At 33.3% G+C, this 24,251-nt stretch overlaps 1 protein-coding gene across 2 annotated transcripts in view; it reads right to left on the bottom strand.

Moving 5' to 3' along the window:
- Positions 1 to 24,251, bottom strand: part of MICU3 (mitochondrial calcium uptake family member 3) — an 85,590-nt gene that overhangs the window by 5,125 nt on the left and 56,214 nt on the right. The window contains exons 7-13 of one of the 2 annotated variants that reach the window (XM_017653983.3): positions 24,083 to 24,154; positions 20,791 to 20,829; positions 14,864 to 14,959; positions 8,259 to 8,359; positions 7,608 to 7,779; positions 2,704 to 2,812; positions 451 to 608 (exon numbers count right to left, since the gene is read on the bottom strand). In XM_017653983.3, the coding sequence (XP_017509472.2) occupies positions 451 to 608; positions 2,704 to 2,812; positions 7,608 to 7,779; positions 8,259 to 8,359; positions 14,864 to 14,959; positions 20,791 to 20,829; positions 24,083 to 24,154 (747 nt within the window). The remainder of the gene's footprint in view (positions 1 to 450; positions 609 to 2,703; positions 2,813 to 7,607; positions 7,780 to 8,258; positions 8,360 to 14,863; positions 14,960 to 20,790; positions 20,830 to 24,082; positions 24,155 to 24,251) is intronic. The other variant, XM_017653984.3, reaches the window with a different exon arrangement.

Here is a 24,251-nt window from a genome sequence, read left to right as displayed (position 1 = left end):
ATATAGGAAAACAGTTCAACAGACAAAAAAGTTTTTACCTTATTTTCCATATTAAAAAGTACTGGCTATTCAGTGATGTAAGAGCCTCAAGTTGCCTAATGAAAATTTGCATCATATAAAATGAGGAATAGTGATATTTCTTTGTATACTAACAAGTATGAACAGCCCTGTGTAAAATAAAATATTTATAAAAAATATTTGGCAACATTTGCCCCCACAAACTGGGATAAAGATATTAAGCTAATTATATATGAAAATAAGTTATTGAAATTCAAACTAATTTTATATTTTAAAAAAGTATTAACTTTTATCACCTCAAATTGTTTTTGAAAGTATATAGAGCCTTATGTTTTTCTTTCCAAGTACAACATTTCATGTTTATATCATTAAGATTTTTTTCTTTCAGTTTTTAAAAAAGATTATCAATAAGCTTGAAATATATAGGTTTACCCGGAATCCTCTATGCAGTCTGTCTTTCATAATTCCAATAAATTCTTTATAACTTAATTGATCATCTTTGTCAACATCAAAAATCTTGAAGACTGTGTTCACTAAATGTGGTGAAAGTTTGAGGCCAGTAGCTACATAGACAGCACGCTTAAATTCATCTAGATAAATGTCACAGAAATGGAGTAAACTGTTAACATTATTTTTATAATATATGTTAATTACCAGAAAAGTTATTAAGTAAGCTTTTTTTCTAAACACAGGTCATGATCTTCTAAAACATATGACGTTTCATTAATCATGCTATCTTTTAGGGAACAAAAATTTTTGTGGTTTTAATTAAGAGGGCCAAGGAATAGCTGTATCTTAGGTTAACAATGCATTCAAATTCAGTGTTTAATGAGCACCTACTATCAGTGACAGACACTAGGGATTATTAAGATGAATACATTCTCAAGAAACTTACTGTTCAGATGGGAGATGAGACACCTGCCCAAACAACCTTTACACAGAACAATACCGAAAGGAACAACAAGGTACTGTGAGATTTGGAAATTAGTGATTACTTCTGTCTGTTGGGTGCAGTAGGGAAAATCGAGAGAAAGTCATGAGGAAAGCCTGCAATTTTGTATGTGAGCTGAGCCCTGAAGGACAGCTTGTACAGATGAGGGGAAATAGTAGATCAGAGGACAGGAATGAACAAAGGCATGAGGTGAAAGAGGAGAGAATATGGCATGTTCTGAAAATACGAGCAGCTGCTTGGGTAGAGTCCAGGGGACACACAGGAGCTAGAGAAGCTCTGCACAGGGACTTTGAGGCCAGGCATCTGTACATTCTTCAACAGGCAACAGGGAGTTGAAGAGTGTTCCACAAAAGTGTGTTGTAGAAAGGTCAACCAATCTGTGCTTTAGAACAATTATTCTGTGAGTGGTACAGGAACCGTCAGGGAGGACAATGAATAATGGCAGGAACACCACTGAGGGCACTACTGCAATAGACCTTTTCAGAGGTAGCAGTCTGAATTAAGGTACTAGTAGTGGCAACAGAAAAGGAGATAGATCCGAGCACCTGTAAGAATACACAATTTTTTCATTCCCACAAAGTAAAAAAGCAACTTTCCATTCTGAACCAGGTAGGCAGATAATGACATTTTTTTCTTTGTAAGGTTGTTAGTAGGTGTATCATGGTAATAAATGCTGGTGTGTGAAGACAGGGCTCCCAAAAGTTTTGGTTTTAAAACACTCAAATGGGTTGAGTTGAAGTCACCAGGTTAGCTCAATTAGTAGATCGTGAGACTCAAAATGGGTTGAGTTGAGAAGATACCTCATTTGAACATCTAGATTAGACCTTGGGTTAAGTGTGAAAAATTTTCAGGTTTTTCTTACTTGGTGAATAAATGAATGAAGCTATATGAGGGATTCAGTATCTATGCTTTGGGAGAGAGATAATTATCATTAGCACTCAGGGGCTGTAATTTGGCTTCTCCCCAGAACTTAGCAATAAAATAACACAGAACTGTCCACTGAGATTTAAGCTTGGGAATTAGCAATTATTAGATTATGGCAGACTCAGGTAAAATCACCTTAAAGACATAAACAAAGTCCTCATATGGCAAAAATATTTTTAAAAGATGGATATAGGGATGGGAAAGTGGTCATAGTCACAGAATCCTAGAAAAAGGACTGGACTTGTTAGTCTATCTTCAGAGAAACAATGAGCTGGTCCTGAAGACAATAGCATTCTGAATTCTAAGTATAGTATTACTTTGTACATTAGGCAAAACCAACATTCCATTTTACATATCATTCTCAAAACTTGATTAATCCAAGTCCATAGCTAAGAGGAGGCTCTGTTGACAAAATTCAGGTTCCTGAGCTAGCAGATTGTGGGTACAATCAGTACTATAATGTCATCCTGTGACGTTATTTGGGGCGTGGCCAGCTGGCTCTTCTACAGGTAGACACGTATCCCTCAATGTGACCAGGCCTCTATGAGGTTCTTTCCTCCGGGATTTACAAACATTATTAGCTTTTCCCTGTAATCTGAAATGAAGGGCAATAATAAATTTAATACAAAAATGTGGTGTATTTCTCTAAACTTTGTTTAGGGAAAATGAATTTTCCATTGAAGTATACACCAAACTTTGGGGCAAGGTGATGGGTAATATGATCTACCTGATAATTAATTTGTTGCCAAAGTCCCTGGAAACATGTTGGATTATTTTCTGCTTTTAATTATTGAAAGATGATTACTTACCTTGCCCAATAGAACGACTTGCAAAGTTATACATATTCAAGGCTATTGCAAAGTCTTCTAGGTTGTTCAAAAACTGGAAAAATGACCTGAATTCATCAAATGTGATGCCCTATGTTGGGAGAATATATGTAAATATAGTTAGTATTGCTAAATTTCTTAAAATGAGAGTCTATACTTACTAGAAATAAATAGATTAAGTATCTGCAGTGTATCTTGTAAGTAAACATTTCCAGGGCACAAACTGAAACCTTCTTTGCCCAAATAGAATGTAAAATTCACTCAGGTTTATTTCCACTGGGTAGTGTTGCTACTATAGGTGAAAAATATTTTAAAAACATTGTCATACCAGCACAAACTCCCAAAAATTTCTACAATAAAAATGAATTTAAATGTCTTAATTTTGAAAGCTCTATATTTTAGGCCTCAATTTTTTAAACCCTGAAAGTAAATATGATACTTAATAAAAAAAAAAAGAGGGCAAAAAAAATAACCCCTAAAGAAACACTTTCTCTGAACATGTGCTCCTTAAATGTAATTCAGCATTAGGTCATTACTGTCTTTATTATGACAATGCAAAATCAAAATACTGTTTAAGCCAACACTAGTGTATTTTTACTACTTCCTGCCTTGATAACACTGCCAGGACACAGGAACAAGCACAATGACTGTACACATACAGTTCTGGAAGGCCCAGCACAGGGCTCAGTAAAGGACTCTGTGAAGGACTCTGGAATGTCATTTCCATAAATTGCAATTATTGTCACTGCTATTACTTCAATTAAGTAGAAAAGTTATTTGAAATAAGCACAATGTATCTCAGATAAAACAAATTTGGAGAGCTGCATTTCATTAATGTGTACTCGGAAAAATTAACATAATTGAGAGAGTACATAAACAGAGAAGAAGAGTGGAGGGGTAAGAACTCAGGCTTAACAAATTCTAACCTTATTATAGGGATCACAGGGGAAGAGAAACTAACGAGGCAGCACCGGAAAGCTAGGGAAGAACCAGAAGAGTCGACTTTTATCTAGGTTAACTACTGATTAAATGATTTATTATGAAAATAATACCAATTTTTGGTATACATTATTTCCACTTCAATTGCAACCCTGCTTCATGTGCAAGGGAATCCCCTCTCTTTTCTCTTTACGTTTTTCTCTTTCTTTCTCCTTATATTCATTATGGCCCTCCAGCCCTGGATTCTGCTTGGTAACCTGATCCCACCTGCCGTGTTTTCCAGAGAGGGCTGTTTGAATCAGTTAAGGCCTCTGAGCCAGAAGGGGTTTGTCTTGCTGTGGAGAGCTTGTTGCCAGGGAAACTGGCCACTGCTCTGGGTCTGTATCAGTTTATGCGCGACCAGCTGCCACAGCAACAGTCTCGACCTCAGGGGGACAGGTTAACGCTGGTGAAGGTGAAAAACAGGACGATGGCATATTTTTAAGCAAAGAGTAAAACAAAACTTTTAGGGAGCATAAAATTAAAAAGCAAATCAAAGAATGACAGAATACAATGTTCACCATCTGAACCTTTAGATTTTTCAAAATTGGTTTCTAATGTTTGAAAAGACAGGTCAAACTCAAATGAAAATTTTTGTGTAAACTCTTTGTTTTTGGAAAAATGGAACTGTAAGTTGAAAAAACAGGGCATTAGTTTTGATGGCAATAATTTAAAGCAATCCATTCTTAGCGGTGAGGGAAAGATAGTCTGGGGAGCGGCACACTGAGCGAGTATGGTCATTCCTTCTCCCTCCCCACCCCCACCGCAGAACCACTTCTGTAATGAACAATTGAGACTTGAATGGAACATGTCCTAATTGTTAGAAGTGTAGTGAAAAGAAGTAGCTTACATGTCAACAAAAACAAAATGATGGCAATGGAAAAATTTAAAGCATCAAAAATACATATACTGATAGTCTAGAAATAAACCCAAATGTCTATGGTCAACGGATTTTCAGTAAGGGTGCCAAGACCATTTACTGGAGAAAGAACAGTCTCTTTTTCAGATGATGCTGGGACAACTAGATATCCACATGTAAAAGAAAAGAGCTGGACTCTTTTTTTACTACATATACAAAAATTAACTCAAATGATCAAAGACCTAAATTTAATAGCTAAAATGTAAAACTCCTACAAAAAAACACACAGATACATCTTTAAGTACTATCAATTCACTCAACAGGGGTTCCAGGTGCCATATATATATGAGTGAATAAAAAAGATAAAATTACCAGATTTCCTGAGCTTTCATTCTAGTGGGGGTAGACAAATAAATAATAAAAATAAGTCAAGTCTATTTTTTATCCAGATAAACAATGAAATATATAAATAAGCAAATTATAACTGACAAGAAGGGTTGGGCACCAATTCCCCAAGTAGTTGAAAATCTGCTTTTGAGTCCCCAAAAACTTAACTATTAATAGCTTACTACTGTTGGACAGTCTTATGGATAACATAAACAGTTGATTAACACATATTTTGTAATTATATACATTATATACTGTATTCTTACAATAAAGTAAGCTAGAGAAATGAAAATGTTTTTTCAAATTGTGGCAAATCTCCAAAACATTTTTCAATATATTTATTGAAAAAAATCCACATATAAGTGGACCTAAGCAGTTTAAACCCAGGTGGTCTGAGGGTCAACTGTACATATATAAGTTAGAAGATGATGATGCTATGGAAATAAAAACAGATTAAGGGAAGAAGGAATAGGAAATGTCAAGGGAGAGGGTAGTAATTGCTATAATAGGTTATTATGTATATAACAGGCTATATATAATTTACATAATAGGTGATTATATATTAGCTTGGAAGGATAGGCTTCACTGAAAAGAATATCTAAAAGGAGAGAATTCTGGGCAAAGAAAGGAATATATACAAAAATACTGAAATAGAAGACTGCCTGGTATTGAAGACAGTAAAGTGGCCAGTGTGACTGGAGTAGAATAGCAAGGGGAGGAATGGTAGGAAATGATGTCAGAAGTAATGAGGGAGCGGCCAGTGCAGTTCTTGTAGGCACTGTACAAACTTTGCTTTTACTATGAGAAAAATGGGGAGTTCCTATGATAAATCTGAATCATGGTATACAGCAATTCCTTGAATACTAAAGGAGAGCAGATTGTAAGGAGGCAAGGCTGGAAGCAGAGAGATGACTTAGAAGGCAACTGTGATAATTGAGGCAAGAGAGAATGGTGACTTGGGTGGTAGCAGTGGAGGTGGCAAGAAGTGGCGAAATTCTGACAGGCAGCATCAGGAGGATTTGTTGATAGATTGTATACAGAACAGGAGAGGAAGGGGTCCACAGTGGTGGCTAGAACAACTAGGAAGAGTGAAGTTTCCATTAAGTGAAATAGAGACTATGGTATATGGAGTGAACTTTTTCTTGGGATGATCAGAAGTTGAATTTTGCAACTATTGAGCCTACGATGTCTACTGGATACTCAAGTGGTTATGATGTAAAAGTCTCAAATTCAGGGGAGAAGTTTAAGATGGAGACACAATCTGGACGTCTATATACTAATAGTTACCAAAAGTAGCCCTGATTGCAGCCCTAAACACTATAGACCTCCAACTGCCTACGTAATTTCTTCACCTAGACATCCCATAGGAATCTCAAACTTAACTTGTTCAAAGTAAAATTATTGTTTCTTTCCTACCACCAAGCAGGCTTGTTTAGTTCAGCAAATGGCACCACTATTTTACCGTGGTTCAGGCCAAAATCCTAGGCATTCTTGATTCCTCTTTTATCTTCACATCAATATTTAATCCACCAACAAGTTCTTTCAGCTCTGCTTTTTAAATGATCCAGAATCAGTCCATTTTTCTGTACTTTCCTTTTTTACTGTGATGATTTCTAGTACTTAAGATCCTTCTGTCAATTAGAAGTTTTCAGTTGAATTTAACTTAAAACTTTTAATTTTGAAACAATTCTAAATATAAAAATAGTTTCCAAAACAGTAAGAGTTCTCATGCCCTAAATAATATCCAAGCAGGCTGACAAAGCAGTACAATTTCCAATATTCATTTACAGGGAAGTGTCTATGAATTGGAAAAATTCAGTGTATGTAAAACAGACGAAAGTCCCCTAAGAGATTATGTAAACTAATGGCCAAATACATCTTTTCTTCTCATTCCTTAGGGGACCTGGAGAATTGTTAGCAGTGTCACAGTGTATCCATTTTAAACAAAGTCAAACTATCAGCAAGTTTTTCTTGGATAGATTCACTTGATCCTTCTACAAACACAAACAGAAGTCAATATATCTAAAACATCCCACACTTGACGGGTATACTTGTCACACCAGTTCTATTTGGTTGCAACGATGCATTCAAATTCCACTAGATAATGCAACTGCTCAGAAGTGCAGACAACACATTTGCTACTCAACAAATAGACGATCAGTTGTCCCAGGTTCTTAACCATTCATATCATCCAAACTCCTTGAAAAACCTCACTTCAACTGCCGATAAGATCACTCACTCATCAAAGGCTGTCTTCAAATGATCTTTTATTAAGGATATTATAGAAATGAATAAAGTGTGACTGACATGATGTCAATATAAACTGTTTTATATGATGTGATGTTTCTGTAGTAGTCGAAGCATACAGTACAGCAAAATTCTTTTGAAAAATACTATTCATAATCTGATTAAACCAATTGCTAATAACTTTAAGGGTTTTTAGCATATCTAAGGAAAAACATGTATTATCTGCCCAGAATTTTAAATTAATCAATTTTTAAAATTGAGCCAGAGCACTTAGGACACAGGAGAAAAAAGAATGAAATATATACAAAGAATCTATTAACCCACAGACGATCAAAAGAACTAACGAAAGGACAATATCTTTTATAGACCTATATAATTACCATATGTAACAAAATCAACATGAGGGATTGGATACCTTTTCCTCAGGTATACTGTAACGCACATTTTCCAGAAATACTGATGTATTTTCCACATTTGTATATCGTAAAAGAATATGAGCAAAATCTTCTTCACTGATAGTGTTCATCCCATTAGAGTAGGAAAGGAATTCTATTTCTAGAACTTCTGTTTGGAGGTTATCCATGAATCTATAACAAAAACATATAAGGAATGAATAAGACAAATGAAGAGTGATGGTAACAGATGGTACTTAGCCTCTCAGGGCTTTGGCTTCCTCGCCTAGAATGGGGATAAAAAAAAATACTGTGTTGGGTAGTAATGAGACTTAAAGACGTTGACTGTAGTGCCTGCTGTTACTACACTAGACAGGGTATATACATGCTTCTTATTACCACTGTGGCCTATTGAGACTACGGAGTTGGTGTCATTCCTTCTCCCGAGATAGAGGAAACAATCCAGATGTCCAGACCTCTTTTATCATTCAGTAACTTCCCACTAATCAGTATAACCACTGGTATGCAGGTACTGATAGAAATGGTATTTGTTAAAGAACATTTTTAGTTAAGATAAAAGCAGCAAAGGGGAGCATATCACTGCATTAGATGATTTCATAAGACCTTTCTGACTTAACCATATTTTTCAATAGAAATATAAAAATTAAGCTCACCTGTAAAAATCTTCAAAGTTGAGCTCAGCTTTTCCTTTCTTTCCAAAAAAGTGTACAAGAAGTGTAGTATCTATTACTAAACTTGCAATGTCATCAGCACGCTTAAAAAAAATCACAATGTAAAGTTGAGCTGCAATACACAAACAGAATAGGGATATACAATACCCCTTAAAGAATTTTATCAACATATAAATATCAAAAACATAAATATATTAACATTAGAATGAAAAAATTGAGGCTGTATTAACAAATGTCACTACAGTTAAAATGTTCAAGATTTGAAAACAGAAGTATGAATGAAATTCATTTTTACTCTCAAAAAATCTTAAAGATATGATTATATTTTAAGAAGTTTTCAACCTCAAATTAAGCATATAGGGTATCTACATTTTAAATTGTCTAAAATAGTTGAAATCCTTTAGCAATCCGCAAGTATTTTATTTTTATTTAAGTAATTTAGTTTGGCTTTTCCTAATCAACCTGAAAAATCCATTATTTGAGGATGTTCAAAACAGGAAAATTCTTCAGATGTACTGAATATTTTGGGCTGAAAAAGAATGGCCTCAAGCTTTACAAATCAGCTTCCTTTAATGATGATACTTTCTTGCTGTATTCCATACTTAACGATACTTCAAATAGAAAATACTCTATTTTAAAAGAGAAACTATAGTAATGTTACTTTGAAATTTACATCATTGGTAATTTTTTTCAAAGAAAAGTCATTTTTTTTTTAATGGGTAAGAAACTAACTTCAGTGGGTTTTTCTTTCCTGATTCAACTTGCTAAATCCAGATCCAATAAGTGTGTTCTTAAAATAGCATAATTACAGCCCTTATAAAGTATAATGGCCCATGGAAATATTCCTTCTTTACATTAATGTAGCTTTAATAGATTTTCCTTTCTTTTCCCTCCCTCCTCTTTTGTTTTCTGCCTTCTTTTTCTTTCCCTCTTTCTTCACTTGGCCATTAACTCATACCTATCTTACAAACTCAGGTACAAAAATCATAAAATTCAAATGATTGTAACTCTCCCATATACTCTCCTGGGAGATATAAGAAAAAGAACAAGTTAAATAATAACTACCATTTTCTGTATCAAAGAAAAATAAGATATAAATGTCCATCTAAAAGTACTTATCTGACATGTATTACTTGGCCAGAATCCTGATAAGTACTCCACAGAATATGTAAGAAAGAGAAAGCAAATATTTCTCTACAAAGGATCAGTTGTCTTGTATGTTCCCTGACAAAAAGTTTCATTTTACCCATCTCTATACCCTAAATTTTGGTAACCTTTTAATTTCTCATACCTTCTTCCAAGTTTTTCATGAACAGCTACTTTCACAACATTTGCTGGATCTCTATTTCCCTTCTCCCTAAACCAAATATAAGTCTTTTTAAAATAGTATGTTACCTTGATTACTCAAGTAATCAAAGGCAAAATTAGAATATGAGTGTAAATGAAGTATACGGAAGCTCTTTCTGATAGTTGTAAGATCTTTTGGAGAAAAGCCCAAGACCTTTGGGGGGAAAAAAGAATATGCTAATTATGGAAACTACATCTTCTAATTGGTCTTTTCTCCTCCAACATGTTCTTTTTTATCTATGAAACTGTTTTTCTAGTGATATTACCTTGATTACTCAAGTCTTAAAAACTCTAAAACGTAGGGTTATATTCTACTTTGTTGCCTCAAATTGTTGAAATTCTTCCGTAATTGTCTATTGTCTCTTTATATATAAATAGTTTAGATTTGGATTGTCCTAAATAATCTCTAGTATATATCCTCCTTATAATTGGCTTGGAAGATCTCTACTACTTCTTAGTTGAGTCTGCTGACAAGTCCCAAGTATTCTCAGGAGTTGGAATAAACTGGAAGTTCCCTATAATATATTCAACTTCTTTGAAGGTCTGGCTCTTAGGTGGAAAAAAATATAGCCCGGAGGCCAGGTGCCACACACTATCTTTTAAATATACCTTCTTGAACAAGCTTATTAAGGATATTGAGAATATTAGTGGTGCCAGTCTCTCAGGGCTCCATATGTGACAGTGGACTAGTGCAATTCTGAGTAGTGCTCAAAGACCGCTGCCACCTTCCCCAGAAGCTTCAGGTTGAGGAGGGAGACCGCTGTAATGGAAAACCGACAGGACTTAACATCAGAAGACTTGGGTTCACTGACTTTTTTGACCTTCAGCTTCCTTATCTGTAAAATGGGAATAACCCTACCTTTAACAATGATTTTGAGGATAAAATTAGAATACGAGTGTAAATGAAGTATACAAATGTTCTTTTTGATAGTCATAAGATGCTTTAGAAAAAAGCCTAAGTAAGACCTTTGGGGAAAAAAGGATACGCTAATTATAGACATCCTTTTGTGATTTTGTACAATTGAGTCTGATCAGTTTATTACCCATGGAACAGCTTAAGTTAGTAGGGGGAGGAAATATTTGAGAATGCATGCCTATGTGGAGCATGACAGTGGAGACTCTAGCCAATCAGAAGTCAGCACGAAGAACTGGCATATCCATCTGGAAGCTAGAGGAATGGAATGTGGGGGAGGTACAGAATGGATAAGAGGAGGGGAAATGGCGTTTTAGAAAAAGTTGCTTACTTCACAATAAGCATAGTGTGGTAAGCAACTATGATGATTAGCTCAACAGTCAGATTTTTGGCTTTGAATCCTAACTTTTTTCTTATTACTTAAGTGACCTTGGGGAAGTTAATCTTTTTGAGGATAATATTATTCCCAGCAATAACAATAGTACCTATCCTAAGTGGTTGTGGGAGGATAGGTACATATGTAAATCATTCAGCACTATAACTGCCATATTGTACATGGTCAATAAATGTTAGCTATTATATATTTACTTTTGCCAAATCAGTATATTTCATGAAGTTGGAAAAAGACTAGACAATATAAAAAAATATCATAATGTTGAAGCTTAATGGAGAAAGATTTTTACATAGTAGTCTTCTTGTTACTGAGGCTACACATTACATAGATCTGAAAAAAATGCCTTAAAGCAAAACGTTACAGGAACACCAAAAGCTAGTGAACTCAGATAACATAATTATGAAATGTTTTCCTCTAGTGCTGCGATGTCCTTAACCTCAAGACACAATGCAATGAAATGAGATGGCTTTGTTTTATACAAGTTGTAAATAATGACCTCATTCATCCCATTTTTCTCATGCCCATTGAGCAGAGCAGATCTTCATTTACAGTCTTTCATCATCAAAATCTTATTAGACTTAGGTTGCACTTATCCAGATAATCCAGACCCACAGAGGCATAAGTAACAGTTTGACATTAGAGAAAAAAAATTAGAAAATGGAAATGGTGAACCCCCCCCCCCCACCACCATTCAGTGAAACAGAGTACTGTTGGGAGTCATTGAAAACTATACCAGTGTCCTCGGTATCCTACGTGTTATATAACTTAAATCACAGGAGAGTTGAGACAAAAATAGAGACTTTATCCCTTTGATTCTTGTGCTCATTGTTAAAATAAAATGAATTCAGGTGTTTTCATAACAAAGCAAAGCAAAGCCACAAAAGAACCCCATGGGCCATTTACATGAAAGGCCCTTATCTAACTGTTTTGATTAAAAATTAGTTTAAGTGATGTCATCTAAGATGAAATAAACAAATTTAATATATTTGCACAAAATAAAAATGTCAAACTATGAAAATATTTTATTCTTTCAAGATATGTATTTTTAATTATTCACAATGTGATAACCTTTTCAAGCTCTGTCAAAAAGCTGTAGGAAATCTTCAAACTTAATTTGTTAGTGAAGGTTTTGAATAATCTACTGAAATTTATTAAGGACAAATAAAGCTTAAAGCCAGTAAGTAAAAAACTGAATTTCATCTGTAAAACTCAGAACAGTTTTTATGATTCTGCTACTCACAGATCATATTCAGCAAATGCATGATAGGCTTATATTGTACTACGTATTATCTATTTTTCAGTAAGAAAGTGGTGTCAGAGAGGTGATGAAATAGATAAAGGGGAAAAAAATTGAGCATGTTTGATATCTGGATCTGGACATAGGTATATATACATGTCAAAATGCAGTGAGCTGTACACTAAGATAGGCATATATATATATATATATATATATATATATATATATATATATATGTACCTCAATAAAAAATGTTTCTAAAAAAGGAGACTAAAAAGATGAAACATTTAAATGTTATGAAAAAAATCAAATTTAAAGTTTTGATTGCTATGACAAAAGTAGCACAGGATCCTGGAATAGAGAATAAGTGTGGCAGATCTGTGTGAGTCAATGATTGGGAAAGGCTACTCTAGATGAGGTGGTCAGGAAAGAATCTTTTTTTTAAAAGAGAAGAAAAGAAAGTGGTATCAGCGGTGGTATATTCAAATTTTCATTATAACATGGTTTCACTATAATTGAAAAAAAATCTTTGGCTAGAAACAGTTCTGGAATTAGGAATATGAGAGGCTAATCTCAAATATACCTAGAATATTTAAAGAGCAATGCTTCAATATTTTAAATGCATTTTAAATGTATAAGAAACAATGATATATAAATACAAATAGATTTCTAAGCTTCCATTCTGAACCAATATAATCCTGAATACTGATACTATAAGCAATTCAATGTTATACTAGCATCAGTAGTATCTATAAGGAATTACAATGAGTTGTAATTTAATTACAGTTACTTCTCAATATCCTCTCTAATGTGGGAGGGTAGTAACTGAGATAATCCCCAAATAATTATTTTACTTTGGAACACAATTTTCTTCTTTCATCTCTCCATCAGATTAATTTGCATGACGTTTGCATCAGTTCATTAATTTAGCAGTTTATGACTATAATGTATATTGATTACAACAAATGATGTGCTAGTCAACTGGCTCTCCAGGAAAAAAGAGCCGGATTTGTATTGCTTGCCCATTTCTATGCTATTACTACTCCCGTCATGGCTACTTTCAAGGTACACGGGACATCACGGAATGTCGAGTTGGAAGGAGATGTGCCGAATCTGCTCTGGGAAGCCATAAAGGCCAGCTCTGGTACATCTCTGATAGAGCGATGAGTATTGTCAAAAGATCTTACACATACCACATAAACTTTGAGTGTATAAAAGAGCTGACTGGTCATCTGAGAGTGAACACTTCTGACATAAAATCATATTCAACGTCTAATCAGCAGATTGTACCTAACTGTGAGAGTTTCTAGCAGAGTTAAATGAGATTAAAAATAGGGTGGAGGCAGAGAGGTAGACAGTCTAGTAAGGGGAGAGAACGGTGACATGACTTAATTTGAAGCTAGGTCACAGTTGGCTTGGAGGGCCTCTAAGGGTTAGTGTCTCCAGTTGCTCTTACTTTTATGCACAACTATTACATGGCTGTATAAATGATTACAGAATTAAGCACTTCTGAAATATCTGTAAATGTAATATCTATAAACATTTTATGCCTACAAATGGTTCAAATTTAAAAGGTAATTTTGGTATGTTCATGGCTGGTCATTATTATATCATATTTATATATCAAATGTAAATTAGAGATAGGGCAAAATGTTTTGCTTTGAGATTTTAAAATTGAGCACAAGTGACAATCAGCATTTCCATGTATTTGCCCTAGTCTAGAAGCATCAAGTAAGGAACACTGTATATATATATATATATATATATGGATAGCAGAAATCGCACCTGATTTCATTTTACTTCTCCAAATATTTTTAGGTTTAATTTTTGAAAGTCAAATTTTAGAGAAATAAATGAGGCACCAACTTCAAAGAGAAAAAGAATGAAAAACGTATCTCCTAGTATTTACTGAAAAGATGTGGTAAGACTCATAGGCATCTCTATTAAAACTCTTGAAAATTCTCAAAAGGAAATATAACATAGTGCTTAATGTGAAAGACACAGCTCATCATCTTTTAAACTGACCAATCCTTGTTATGGTGGCACAATGACAGGAAGGGTGGGAGAACCCAGGTGAGAGCAGCATCAAGGTATGTGTCTCTGTGAATTTCAAAAATAGTAACAGTCTATCTACTTTAAATTTTACATTTAGGACTGGCAATGCTAAACAATGTCAAGTTAAAATACTCCTCCCTTCCTTGATTGACTGTTCCTGTCACACCTCCCCCACATTCCACCATTGGTAATATTAACTTAATATTAATATTGCACGATTGTAAACTTACCATAACTCTAAAGTGTAATCGACATTTTACCAAGTTAAAAGTTTCAGCACTTCATGTAACATTACAAATTATAAGGTTAAAAGATTCAGTAAATCTATAAAATAGCAATGTCAAGTTTCCTGAAAGTGATCCTTAAGAAATAACAATATTTCATTTTATTAAGTTGCAAACTTACGTGTTCTACAATATGCAAGTTGTTTAACATAGTCTATTATTAGAGTGACCTTCCAGGACCTGCCAGCACAGCTGACATGTTCAAATACCATTTATATATAGGAATTATTGCTTTGCAGGAAAAAAGGGAAAATATAAAATATATTTTGTTTCCATCATTGTGACTCTAAAATGAAATGAGAACTAGATTAACAAAATGGCAAACAGTACAAGGACCTGGTGGAGGTTTAATTATACCTCTGCGAGGTCTGAAAAGAGTGCTTGGCTTGTATTACGTCTCAGTGTGTCCCAATAGCTTCTGGAGACATGTTCCTCAGCTTCTGTTTTAAGTACCTGTAGAAGTTTTAAGAAGCACAACTGAAATCTAAAGAATAGTCACAAAGAATGATAACTTATACACTTTAAGTCTCTTCTAGCCAACCTTGAAAAGAAAACACATTAGCTTACCTTTTTTGTTTTCTGCTGCGCACAACGGTATTATATTACACTGCTGGTAAACTCAGGGTATTTTCAAAGGTGTAATGGTATATAACCACTATTTCTAAGTACAATGTGGCTTTGTCAAAAAAAACCACATCCTTCATCCCTTCCCCCATGCCTTTCCACCAAAACATGGTTAACTTCTAAGAAAGTGTAAAATAAAAATTGTGTTAACACTTTATGTGGAGTTGATTCATTTGGGGAAGATTCTGATAATTTTGTAGCAACCTACAAAATCCTGTTTAACTCAAAATGAACTACACTATGTTTTTGTATCAAAGAATGAAAAGGACTGTATCCATACTTTGGAGAAACAAAATTTTAATTAATCCAAACAGATAAAAAAGAAATAGTCTAGTTTAAGTCAGACTACTCAAAGCTACTCAAGGATTTGGTAGATGTGTCTATTGTGACCAGGTAAGGCACCTCTTAATTTATTGCAATGACAGAAGACCAAATTTATCTCAGTATTGGCTAGTCTTAAGAAGGTGATATCAAGATTAAGAAGTGGAGTCTAATCTTCACATGAAAGAAAACTACAAGTTTAACTTGGGTCTCTATAAATAAAAACAATTAAATGCAGTTTCTGGCAGGATTTATCACGGAAGATTTCACAGGTTCTCAGGTTTGGTGTTCTTTTGGTTATTGTGGAAAGAATATGTTGCATGATGTACTTAGGAGTGAGTGGATGATGAGAGAAAACTTTCACTTCTGTGTGTGCGTTGATTTTTAAAAGTCTGAGTCACTAATAAAATTATAATGCATCACGGAATAATTTCAAAGATCTAAGTTTTAATTCATTATTAATAATAATAGAAGACACTGTCTACTAGAAGACACTGCCTACTGCCCATATTTTAATAAAATCTTAATGAGATAATAATAAAGTAATACTTAGCAAGAATGACTTACAAAACATAGACACTGGCTTTAATACAAAACCAGAATATAGGCATACAGACTAAGGAAAAACTAATGGGGAAAGTGCCCAAATATAAATAAGCATTGTGATAGTTATGAAACAGATATTATGATACTTTGATATGTAAATAGAAGGAAAATATGCAAAGACTTCCTGAAGACTTCTCATTGTCTTTATTATATGAGCTTTAGGTCTCCTTACCAAGGTGTTACGTTGGGTGCAGACCTTTATTAAAAGAGGTAAAAGAAGTCATAAATAGTTCAGAACTTCAAAAATGGATGGCACAGGCAAAATGATGTCCCTAATGTGCTATACCCTGTAAGTCTGATAAATCTTTTGTGTAAATTGAGGGTCTGTTATTGGTAGATTTTCCTTAAACTTTGCAGTTTAGCCAAGAATTTCCTTTGCCTTTTTGGCTGAGTAGGACCCTCTTCAAGGCATTCCATTACATTTATGATAAGGAGGGAGAAAAGAAGGATGAAAAGAGCCTTGGTCTGAAAAATTCTTGTTGAAATCCTAACCCCCCAGGTGATGCTATTAGAAGGTGTTTGGGTCACAGGCAGAGCCTTCATGAACGGATGAGTATCCTTATGAAAGATGCCCAGGTTAACGCCCTTGCCTCCTTCCACCACGCGGGACGCATGGAGATGGTGCCATCTGTGACTCAGGAAGGAGGCCTCATCGTTACCGTACTGACTATGCTGGCTTCATGATCTCGGACTTTGAGCTTTCAGGACTGTGAGAAGTGTTAGTTCTTTATAAGCCACTCAGTTTATAGTATTTTTGTTATATCAGCACAAACAGACTAAGACAGAAGGAAAGGAGGAAGGAAGGAAATAAAATAAGGGACAAGGAAAGATGGAAGAAAGGAAGGCAAAAGAAAGTTAAGAAGAAAGAAGACTGATTTAGAGGTGGGAATAGATCACTGTGGAATAATGCACTGTGGGAATAATGGCTGCTTAAAGTTGTCCATGTTCAGATGGCAAATACCCTAGATACAGTTAGGGTCTGAGAAAGGTTATACTCAAAGATTAGACAAACTAGGGGGGGGAAAATAGCAGCTTATAGAATCAGATAGTAAACTGTCTTTACTATTAATATAATTTAAAAATATACGCAGCAAAATAAAAACAAATTTAAAAACTGTACCTTTTTAATCTGTGCCACTATTACAACTGTGACCTGAAAAACTATAATCTGAGAATTTTAAGTTAAAGTTACATGGGACTACAGTTCCTCCCATTTTTGAAGTTCTTTTCCATAAATAATTGTTCATAGGTAAGCAATATTTTGAAATTTGATTTAATTTTTAATACAATAAATATAGGTAGATATAACCAACATAAACAAAAGTTTTTGGGGTCCTCAATAATTTTCAGCAATGTAAATGGGTCCTGATATTTGAGTCCCAATTGAGAACTGCTGCTTACAGCAATAAAAGTGAATCAACTAGGACTAGATAGAACAATATAGATAAAATTGACAAACATGATATTAAGTCAAAGAAGCACGACAGAAAAAATCATGTAATATCATCCTATTTATATAAAGGACAAAATTGGAAAAATTAGACTATATTGTTTAGGATGCATTAAGCAGGTGATAAAACCACAGAGCTAAGAAGTGGTTTAGTCATGTTTGTGGTTATCTTTTGGAGAAGATGGAGGGATTATGATTGCAGAGACACGTGAAGAGGCTTTATGGAGCATAGTAACATTTTATTTCTTTATCTAAATGGTGATTAAACTTTTATTATTACTTATTTTGTTTTATATTTACATGTTATATGCTGTAAATTTCTGAACTAAAAACATATTTTAAAAATCTGGGAAAGTTTCATCATCACTAGAGGAAAAAATAGGAAATAAAATAGAAAATTATACAAAATATTAATAAAAATAAAGGTGGCATATTTATTCTGACAGCTAAAATAGATTTTAAGCCAAAAAACATTTCCAGAGATCTAGGGATAGTATATAAGATTCATTTCACTAAGACCATATAAGTACTCTATATTCTTATACAGGCTTTAAAATATATTAAAAAAAGAAAGTAACAGAATTACAGGTAGAAATTAATAACTCTATCATCATAAAGTGTATTTTAACATACCAGTTGACATATCAAGCAGACAAAACATTAGTAATGATAGAGATTTAAAACATAATTAACACGTTTGGTTAACTATATATATGTATGATATACATATATATCATACAATCCTGTAACCCAAATTAGAGAATACACATTCTTTTCAAACACAGATCACTTATGAATAATGACATTGTTTTAGTCCATAAACAAATCTTAACACATGTCAAAAAATTATGTAAAAATTGGTACGTTTTCTGACTACAATGGAATTAGGGTAATTAAGGTAATCTTTTGAAACTTACAAAATCATATAAGGCATGTCAAAGTCAAATATACTTGACTTTGCATTATGTATTCTTTTGAATTTTTTACATTTCTTTTCATTACTGTGGTAACATAATCAAAGTTGACCTCATGAGAAATATGAAAAGAACCAGGTAGTGTTGCTTGGAACAGAAAAGGCTATCATGTAACTATCTCCATGGATATAAAAGAATATGTTTAACCTTACACTGTAGCAGGAAATAATTTGAGAGAATACAGGCAGAATCTACTGAAGGAATGACTGAATTTTGGAGCAATCTACTACAGAGGCCACTGAATCTATATAGTAAAAGTTGAGAGAGCCCCTGCCTTCCCTGAAGAAATTCTTCTTAAGTTATATTCAGTTATATCTTATGCTATATTCTTCTTAGGTAATATTCAGCTCCATGGACTATACTCAAATATTTTACAATTACAGTTGATCTACAATTCTGGAAATTGTCAGATAATTGCTGGTTAATTCATAACATTATACTAATGATATTTCATATAAATATTCAGACTTCATGAATATTTTTCTAATTTAAATGAATTTCCTTATTTGTTTGCATTTTTTGAAAATAATCACTCCTTTCTGAGCAAAAAATTTTCTATTATAGGAAAAAAGGTCAATTTATATAACGAATTAAGGGAGTTGAAAAATCATGTAATCCATTTAATACTGTAGATTTGAATGACATTAATTACATTACTTTAAAATATGTATTTTATATTCTTACATGAAAAAAAGATTTCTAAAATAAAGTTAAAAAATTACCAGAAAAATGTAAAATCATAAATTTACTTTCCTATTAACTAAGCGGGCATAATATAAATGAAATAGGCAATTTAAGTCTGCTTCTCAGTATTATTCTTTTAGTGGCTGAGTGACTAGCCAATTTGTATATGTAGCTTAAGCTAGAGCTATGTCAGTACTATGAGCAATATACTCTGAAATGTATTTTTTTAAATCACATAATAATTCATCGATATGAAAATTACTTATGACTTTAAAGGAGAAACTTAAGTTGCCATGGCTAGAAAAATAGTTTGTACGACAGATTTAAAAAATTAGAAAGTCAAAAATATTATTAACGTTAAGTTTCACAGGGCATATAGCTTTATATTCTGTGGAATTTTCATCTTATATATTCTCACCAATTTTTTAAAAGATTAGCAGAAGACTCCTAAAAATTTTAAGAAAATGGTAGACTTTATTTAATAGAAGGCAGTAGTGAATTTTGTAGAAAAAAATCTGAAGTAATATCAAATAATTAGTCATAAGGGATCACATAATTAGTCATAAGGGTCCCATGGACTTTAGCTTGTTCTCTAACCCATTCTAGGTCCCATCCCTTGTGACTTAGGCAAGATATCTTAGGTTTCTTTCACGCTGAATCAGCCTCTAGTGTATGTTCAAATCTAGACAGTTGATTTTATAGTTTGGAATTTTGATTAACTATCCAATCGAAGAGGCAGCACACATACTTGTAAAGTCGTATACTACAACCGGAACGCTTTCAGCAGGATACTGATTCAGTCACCCTTACTCAAGGGCTCCTCTCAGCGAGAATTTGTATAATTTGAAGGCTCCTTCTAGTAACTTAAGGATCATTGGGGAAATTAAATGAACTGTGCATGTTTACATTCAAAAGGGGTGCTGGTCTATGCCTAGTTGTTTAGTAGCTGGGCTAACCAACAAGCTCTGACTTTCCAGAAGAAAGTAAAGAAAGCTTAGCACAAGAGAAATACATCTGGAAGATCATTTGCAGGAATTCCCAACTCTTTCTGGACAAGAAGAGTCTGAAAATTGTAATCCTTTTTGAGAACTAATATGATACACTAACACATTAAACATATCACGTGTCATCTTATACCAGACTTTGTATAGGCCGTAGGCAATTGGCAGGCATCAAAGATTTTAGAAAAAATTTAGGAGAAATACTGAAAACTAAGAAAAGTCTATACACTTTTTTACTAGAACTGAGAAAAGATTATTTATCACATGATGGGTAGATCAAGTTCTTAAAATACCTGTGTTCTGCAGGAGCATAGCCTGAAAATCTGCCCCATAATTTATATTTAACTCTTCAAATAACATTGAAAAATACAAAATTTCAATTATTCTAACAGCGTTTTTGATTGTGATTATTCTAATCTTAAGATGTACAATTGATGTGTAAATTTGAGTCTTCTCATAAACCTAGGGAGGAAATTTAAAAATTTGGCTTGGTTGCACCTTATTTTATCCCGTAAATTCCTAAACATTCTCAGTAGCAGATACAATTCTATATAAATAAGCAACACTTTCAAATATAACAGGTGAGGCTATTTACATAAAGAACATTTAAAGTATTGTACATACACTATTAGTAGGAGAATGGTATCCATAAAGTTGAAGACGCTGACATAGAGCACAAAGGGCCAAATGAAGTGTCACATTTCAGAATGAACCCAAGTTTAGCAAAAGAAAAAAGGAAAAAGATGACAAAATATTCAATTAGGAAGGGCAAATCATTATGCTACATTCTATATAGAGAACACACACAATACAAGTAGGATAAATATTAAAGATGAGTAGCAAAGTTTTTAAAAGCTTATATAATTAAACAGTAAAAGAATGTGTGCTCACTTCACCCATTTTCATTGTAACTTTCTGATAGAACCCTTGCTTTAAATAAACCATGCTCCTCGGAAGTGTGCTTCAGCAGTTCTATATGGGGTGGTGGGAACCTAGATGCAGCAGCATGACAGTGGAAATGGTATGAGAGACCTGCAGTGGGGTTTTGTTCTGCTCTTACTAGTGCTGTGACCTTAGGCAAGTGAATGAACCTCTCTAGGATGGTTTTCTCATCTGTAAAATGAATATGATACTTACTTGGGAGAAATGTAATGAGGACTAAATGGGAGTGACATTTAGGATGAAGGCAGTACAGAGCTTAGCACATAAATGTCCCAAGAAATGCTATGTTTGTTTCTCTCTTCTGAAGCACACTTAGTTTCATTGTGGTATACAAATATTTTTACATTTAGTTTTGATTTAATTTTGATTTGGGTATGTAAATATTCAGTTCAAAGTAGCTGTATGGCTCCACTAACTAAAAGAAAACTTTACGTTTCACAATGACCTGTGTTTGTTGTTTTACAAACTGTTAAGTGGCCATGTGTTTTAGCATATTTAATCCTCACAACTGTTCCTTGTGGTCATTACTCCTATTATACCCACTATACAAATGAAGAAACTGAGGCACAGAGAGGTTAAGAACCTTGATGAAGGTCATGCAGGTAATGAATGCAGAGCTAATATTCAAACACTGAAAATCTGGGTCCTGAGCCTATGCTATAGTGTCTCTTTAATGTAATCCATATATTTTCAGTATAAGCTAATTTTAATTGCTTCAAAACTTAAAAATCTCATCAGTTCAGATATGCATTATTTAAAATGTGACAACAATAAGATACCACTGATTATCATCACCATTAAACATAGGATATTTGTATTGTTGTAGAGTGCTATGTAGTTCAGAGGCTGTACTAAAGATTATTTCTGAATTGTTCTAAAAGATCTGATAGCTAAATTATGTAAATGAGACTTCAGAAACTCTAATTAAACTATGTAAGATAAATACCTCTGAGGTGCCTGTGGAATCAGTGACTTTAGTAAGCAGTCCTTTACATATAGGTAGATTATATATTAGGTATAAGTTATTTTTACCCCTTTAAAACACATCACCTTCCCCATGTATTTGCTAGGGATTGCTTTATTGATCTATATTGTATTTAAAATTATACAATTTAGGGTATGATGATATAATTTAGATTTCAAAATTCAGATAAACTTTCCCTAATTAATCCAAGTTAATGAGGATTTGCTGTATCACTAGTATGTAATATTTACATTAAATCAGTATTAAAGTTTACTTTACCTGGCCTGCAATAAAGCTCAGACCCAAGCTTTGCACTGACACTATCTATAGCTTTTCTTAAAGTGGGTTGTCTGCTATTATTTCTCCCTTTCCTCTCTCCTTTTATTATATTTTAGTAAATGTTAATGAATAGAATGGTATTTTATTTTTAGTGGAAGATCTATCATCTTTTCTGGAAGTAGTATAAATAAACAAATAACAGTTAGGTTTCTACCTATTAAAATATTATATACTTTACCAATGACTCTATAAAAAGATTCATTAACATGATTCAACCTCCTAAATGATATTTTATTAATAACTTGCCTATCCATTCAATTATAGCTAACCTATCAAATTAAAATAATTGTTTACTCTTTTAATATATTGTCTACAGAAAAAATTTATGAAGACACTTAATTCTCTAGTGTTACCTGCTAATACTCTAAAAAATTGTATTTTATGGGGCTAATTCAAAGAAGATTTGTTGGTTACAATTTGAAAACCATGATACCTGAATTAGAGAATTCTTCAATGCAAGTTTAATACTTAGCTAACATTATAATCAGCTGTTTGATTTTTTAAAAAGTGTCCTCCATAAATTTTGTCAATTAGTATATTGGGGGTGGTTCAAGAAATACTGGTAATTATATCAAAGTCAAATATCCTATGAAATAACATTTATTTCATTATCTTGATAATCTACTTTTATTAATATAAATACTGCACAAATCTATTGAGATTGAATATGACATGCATCTGCTAGAGATAATCCATGTTTTAAAAACCCTAATATATATTCTTATAACAATGAGAATAATAAAAAATATTGCAACTCTCATGTTAGTTATTTAAATTCCAGGTAGACCAATTAAACTACTGCACAGGGCCACTAATTTCCAATGAAATAATTATCATTTGCGTGCCAACAAAATTCACCATGTTCCTGCGCTCCAAGTACCAGACAAAGAAATATGCTACAGTGAGTAGAAGTACAGGTTTTGGAGCTGGCCAGCCATGGGTTCAAATCTTAGTTTGTCATTTAATAGTTAACGTTACTTTGGACAAGATACTTAACTTTTCCAACGAACAGTTTCCTCATTTATAATTACAGATAACAAGGGAACTGTTGGGTACATTAGAGGAAATACATGTAGAGCACCTAGTATAGTCCCTGATAGTAAGATCTCAGCATCTGTTATTTTTATTATGTGAATGTAGTGAAATATTTGGGACAAGCAAAAATAAAAATGGTAGGAAAATGGAGGGAAAGGCTGCTTAACTCTACCTTTGTTATAATGAAAACGCTGCTCATCCAAGACAAATCTATGATATATATTTCTGAGAATGCAAAAAAATGCATTATTTCTGTTTTGCTTCAACATTTATATTGTTATAGTTATTATTAAATTCACTCACATGTATAATTAAATCTTTGCAATTCACCTTTAAATTTTTACATGCATAATGATCTGTATTAATCTATTATATGGTATACCCTTCAAATCTCACAGATAACAATAATATGGATGAAAATGACTTAACAAATGTGTTTATGGATACAGATGTTTAATATCAATATTTGCTGCAAATATTGATATTGATGCATATAAATACTGAAGCAATTTTTCTACATTAGAACTTTAGAAAGGGACAGCTCCAAAGTCACACAGTTTAATTATTGTTCCTCAACATCAATAAAATAATGCTTACCTAGAAAACCCACTTGAAATTACCATAAATTATTCTTACCAGCATTGCACGCTTTTCTTCATCACCTTTAGTTTCTCTCTTTTCATTTTTTTTCCTGAATATCTCTTGAAGCTGAAAAGGAATCAAGAATCAAATATCCATCAGGAGTTTCTGGGCACCAATCTACCACCCTGGTATATTCTAAAAACAAAGATATAGTTATTAGCTT

This window comes from Manis javanica, chromosome 12 (assembly GCF_040802235.1).
Source record: "Manis javanica isolate MJ-LG chromosome 12, MJ_LKY, whole genome shotgun sequence".
NCBI classification, from domain to species: Eukaryota; Metazoa; Chordata; class Mammalia; order Pholidota; family Manidae; genus Manis; species Manis javanica.
The sequence above is the reverse complement of the archived record's forward strand: the minus strand, read 5'-3'. Positions and strand labels throughout refer to the sequence as shown.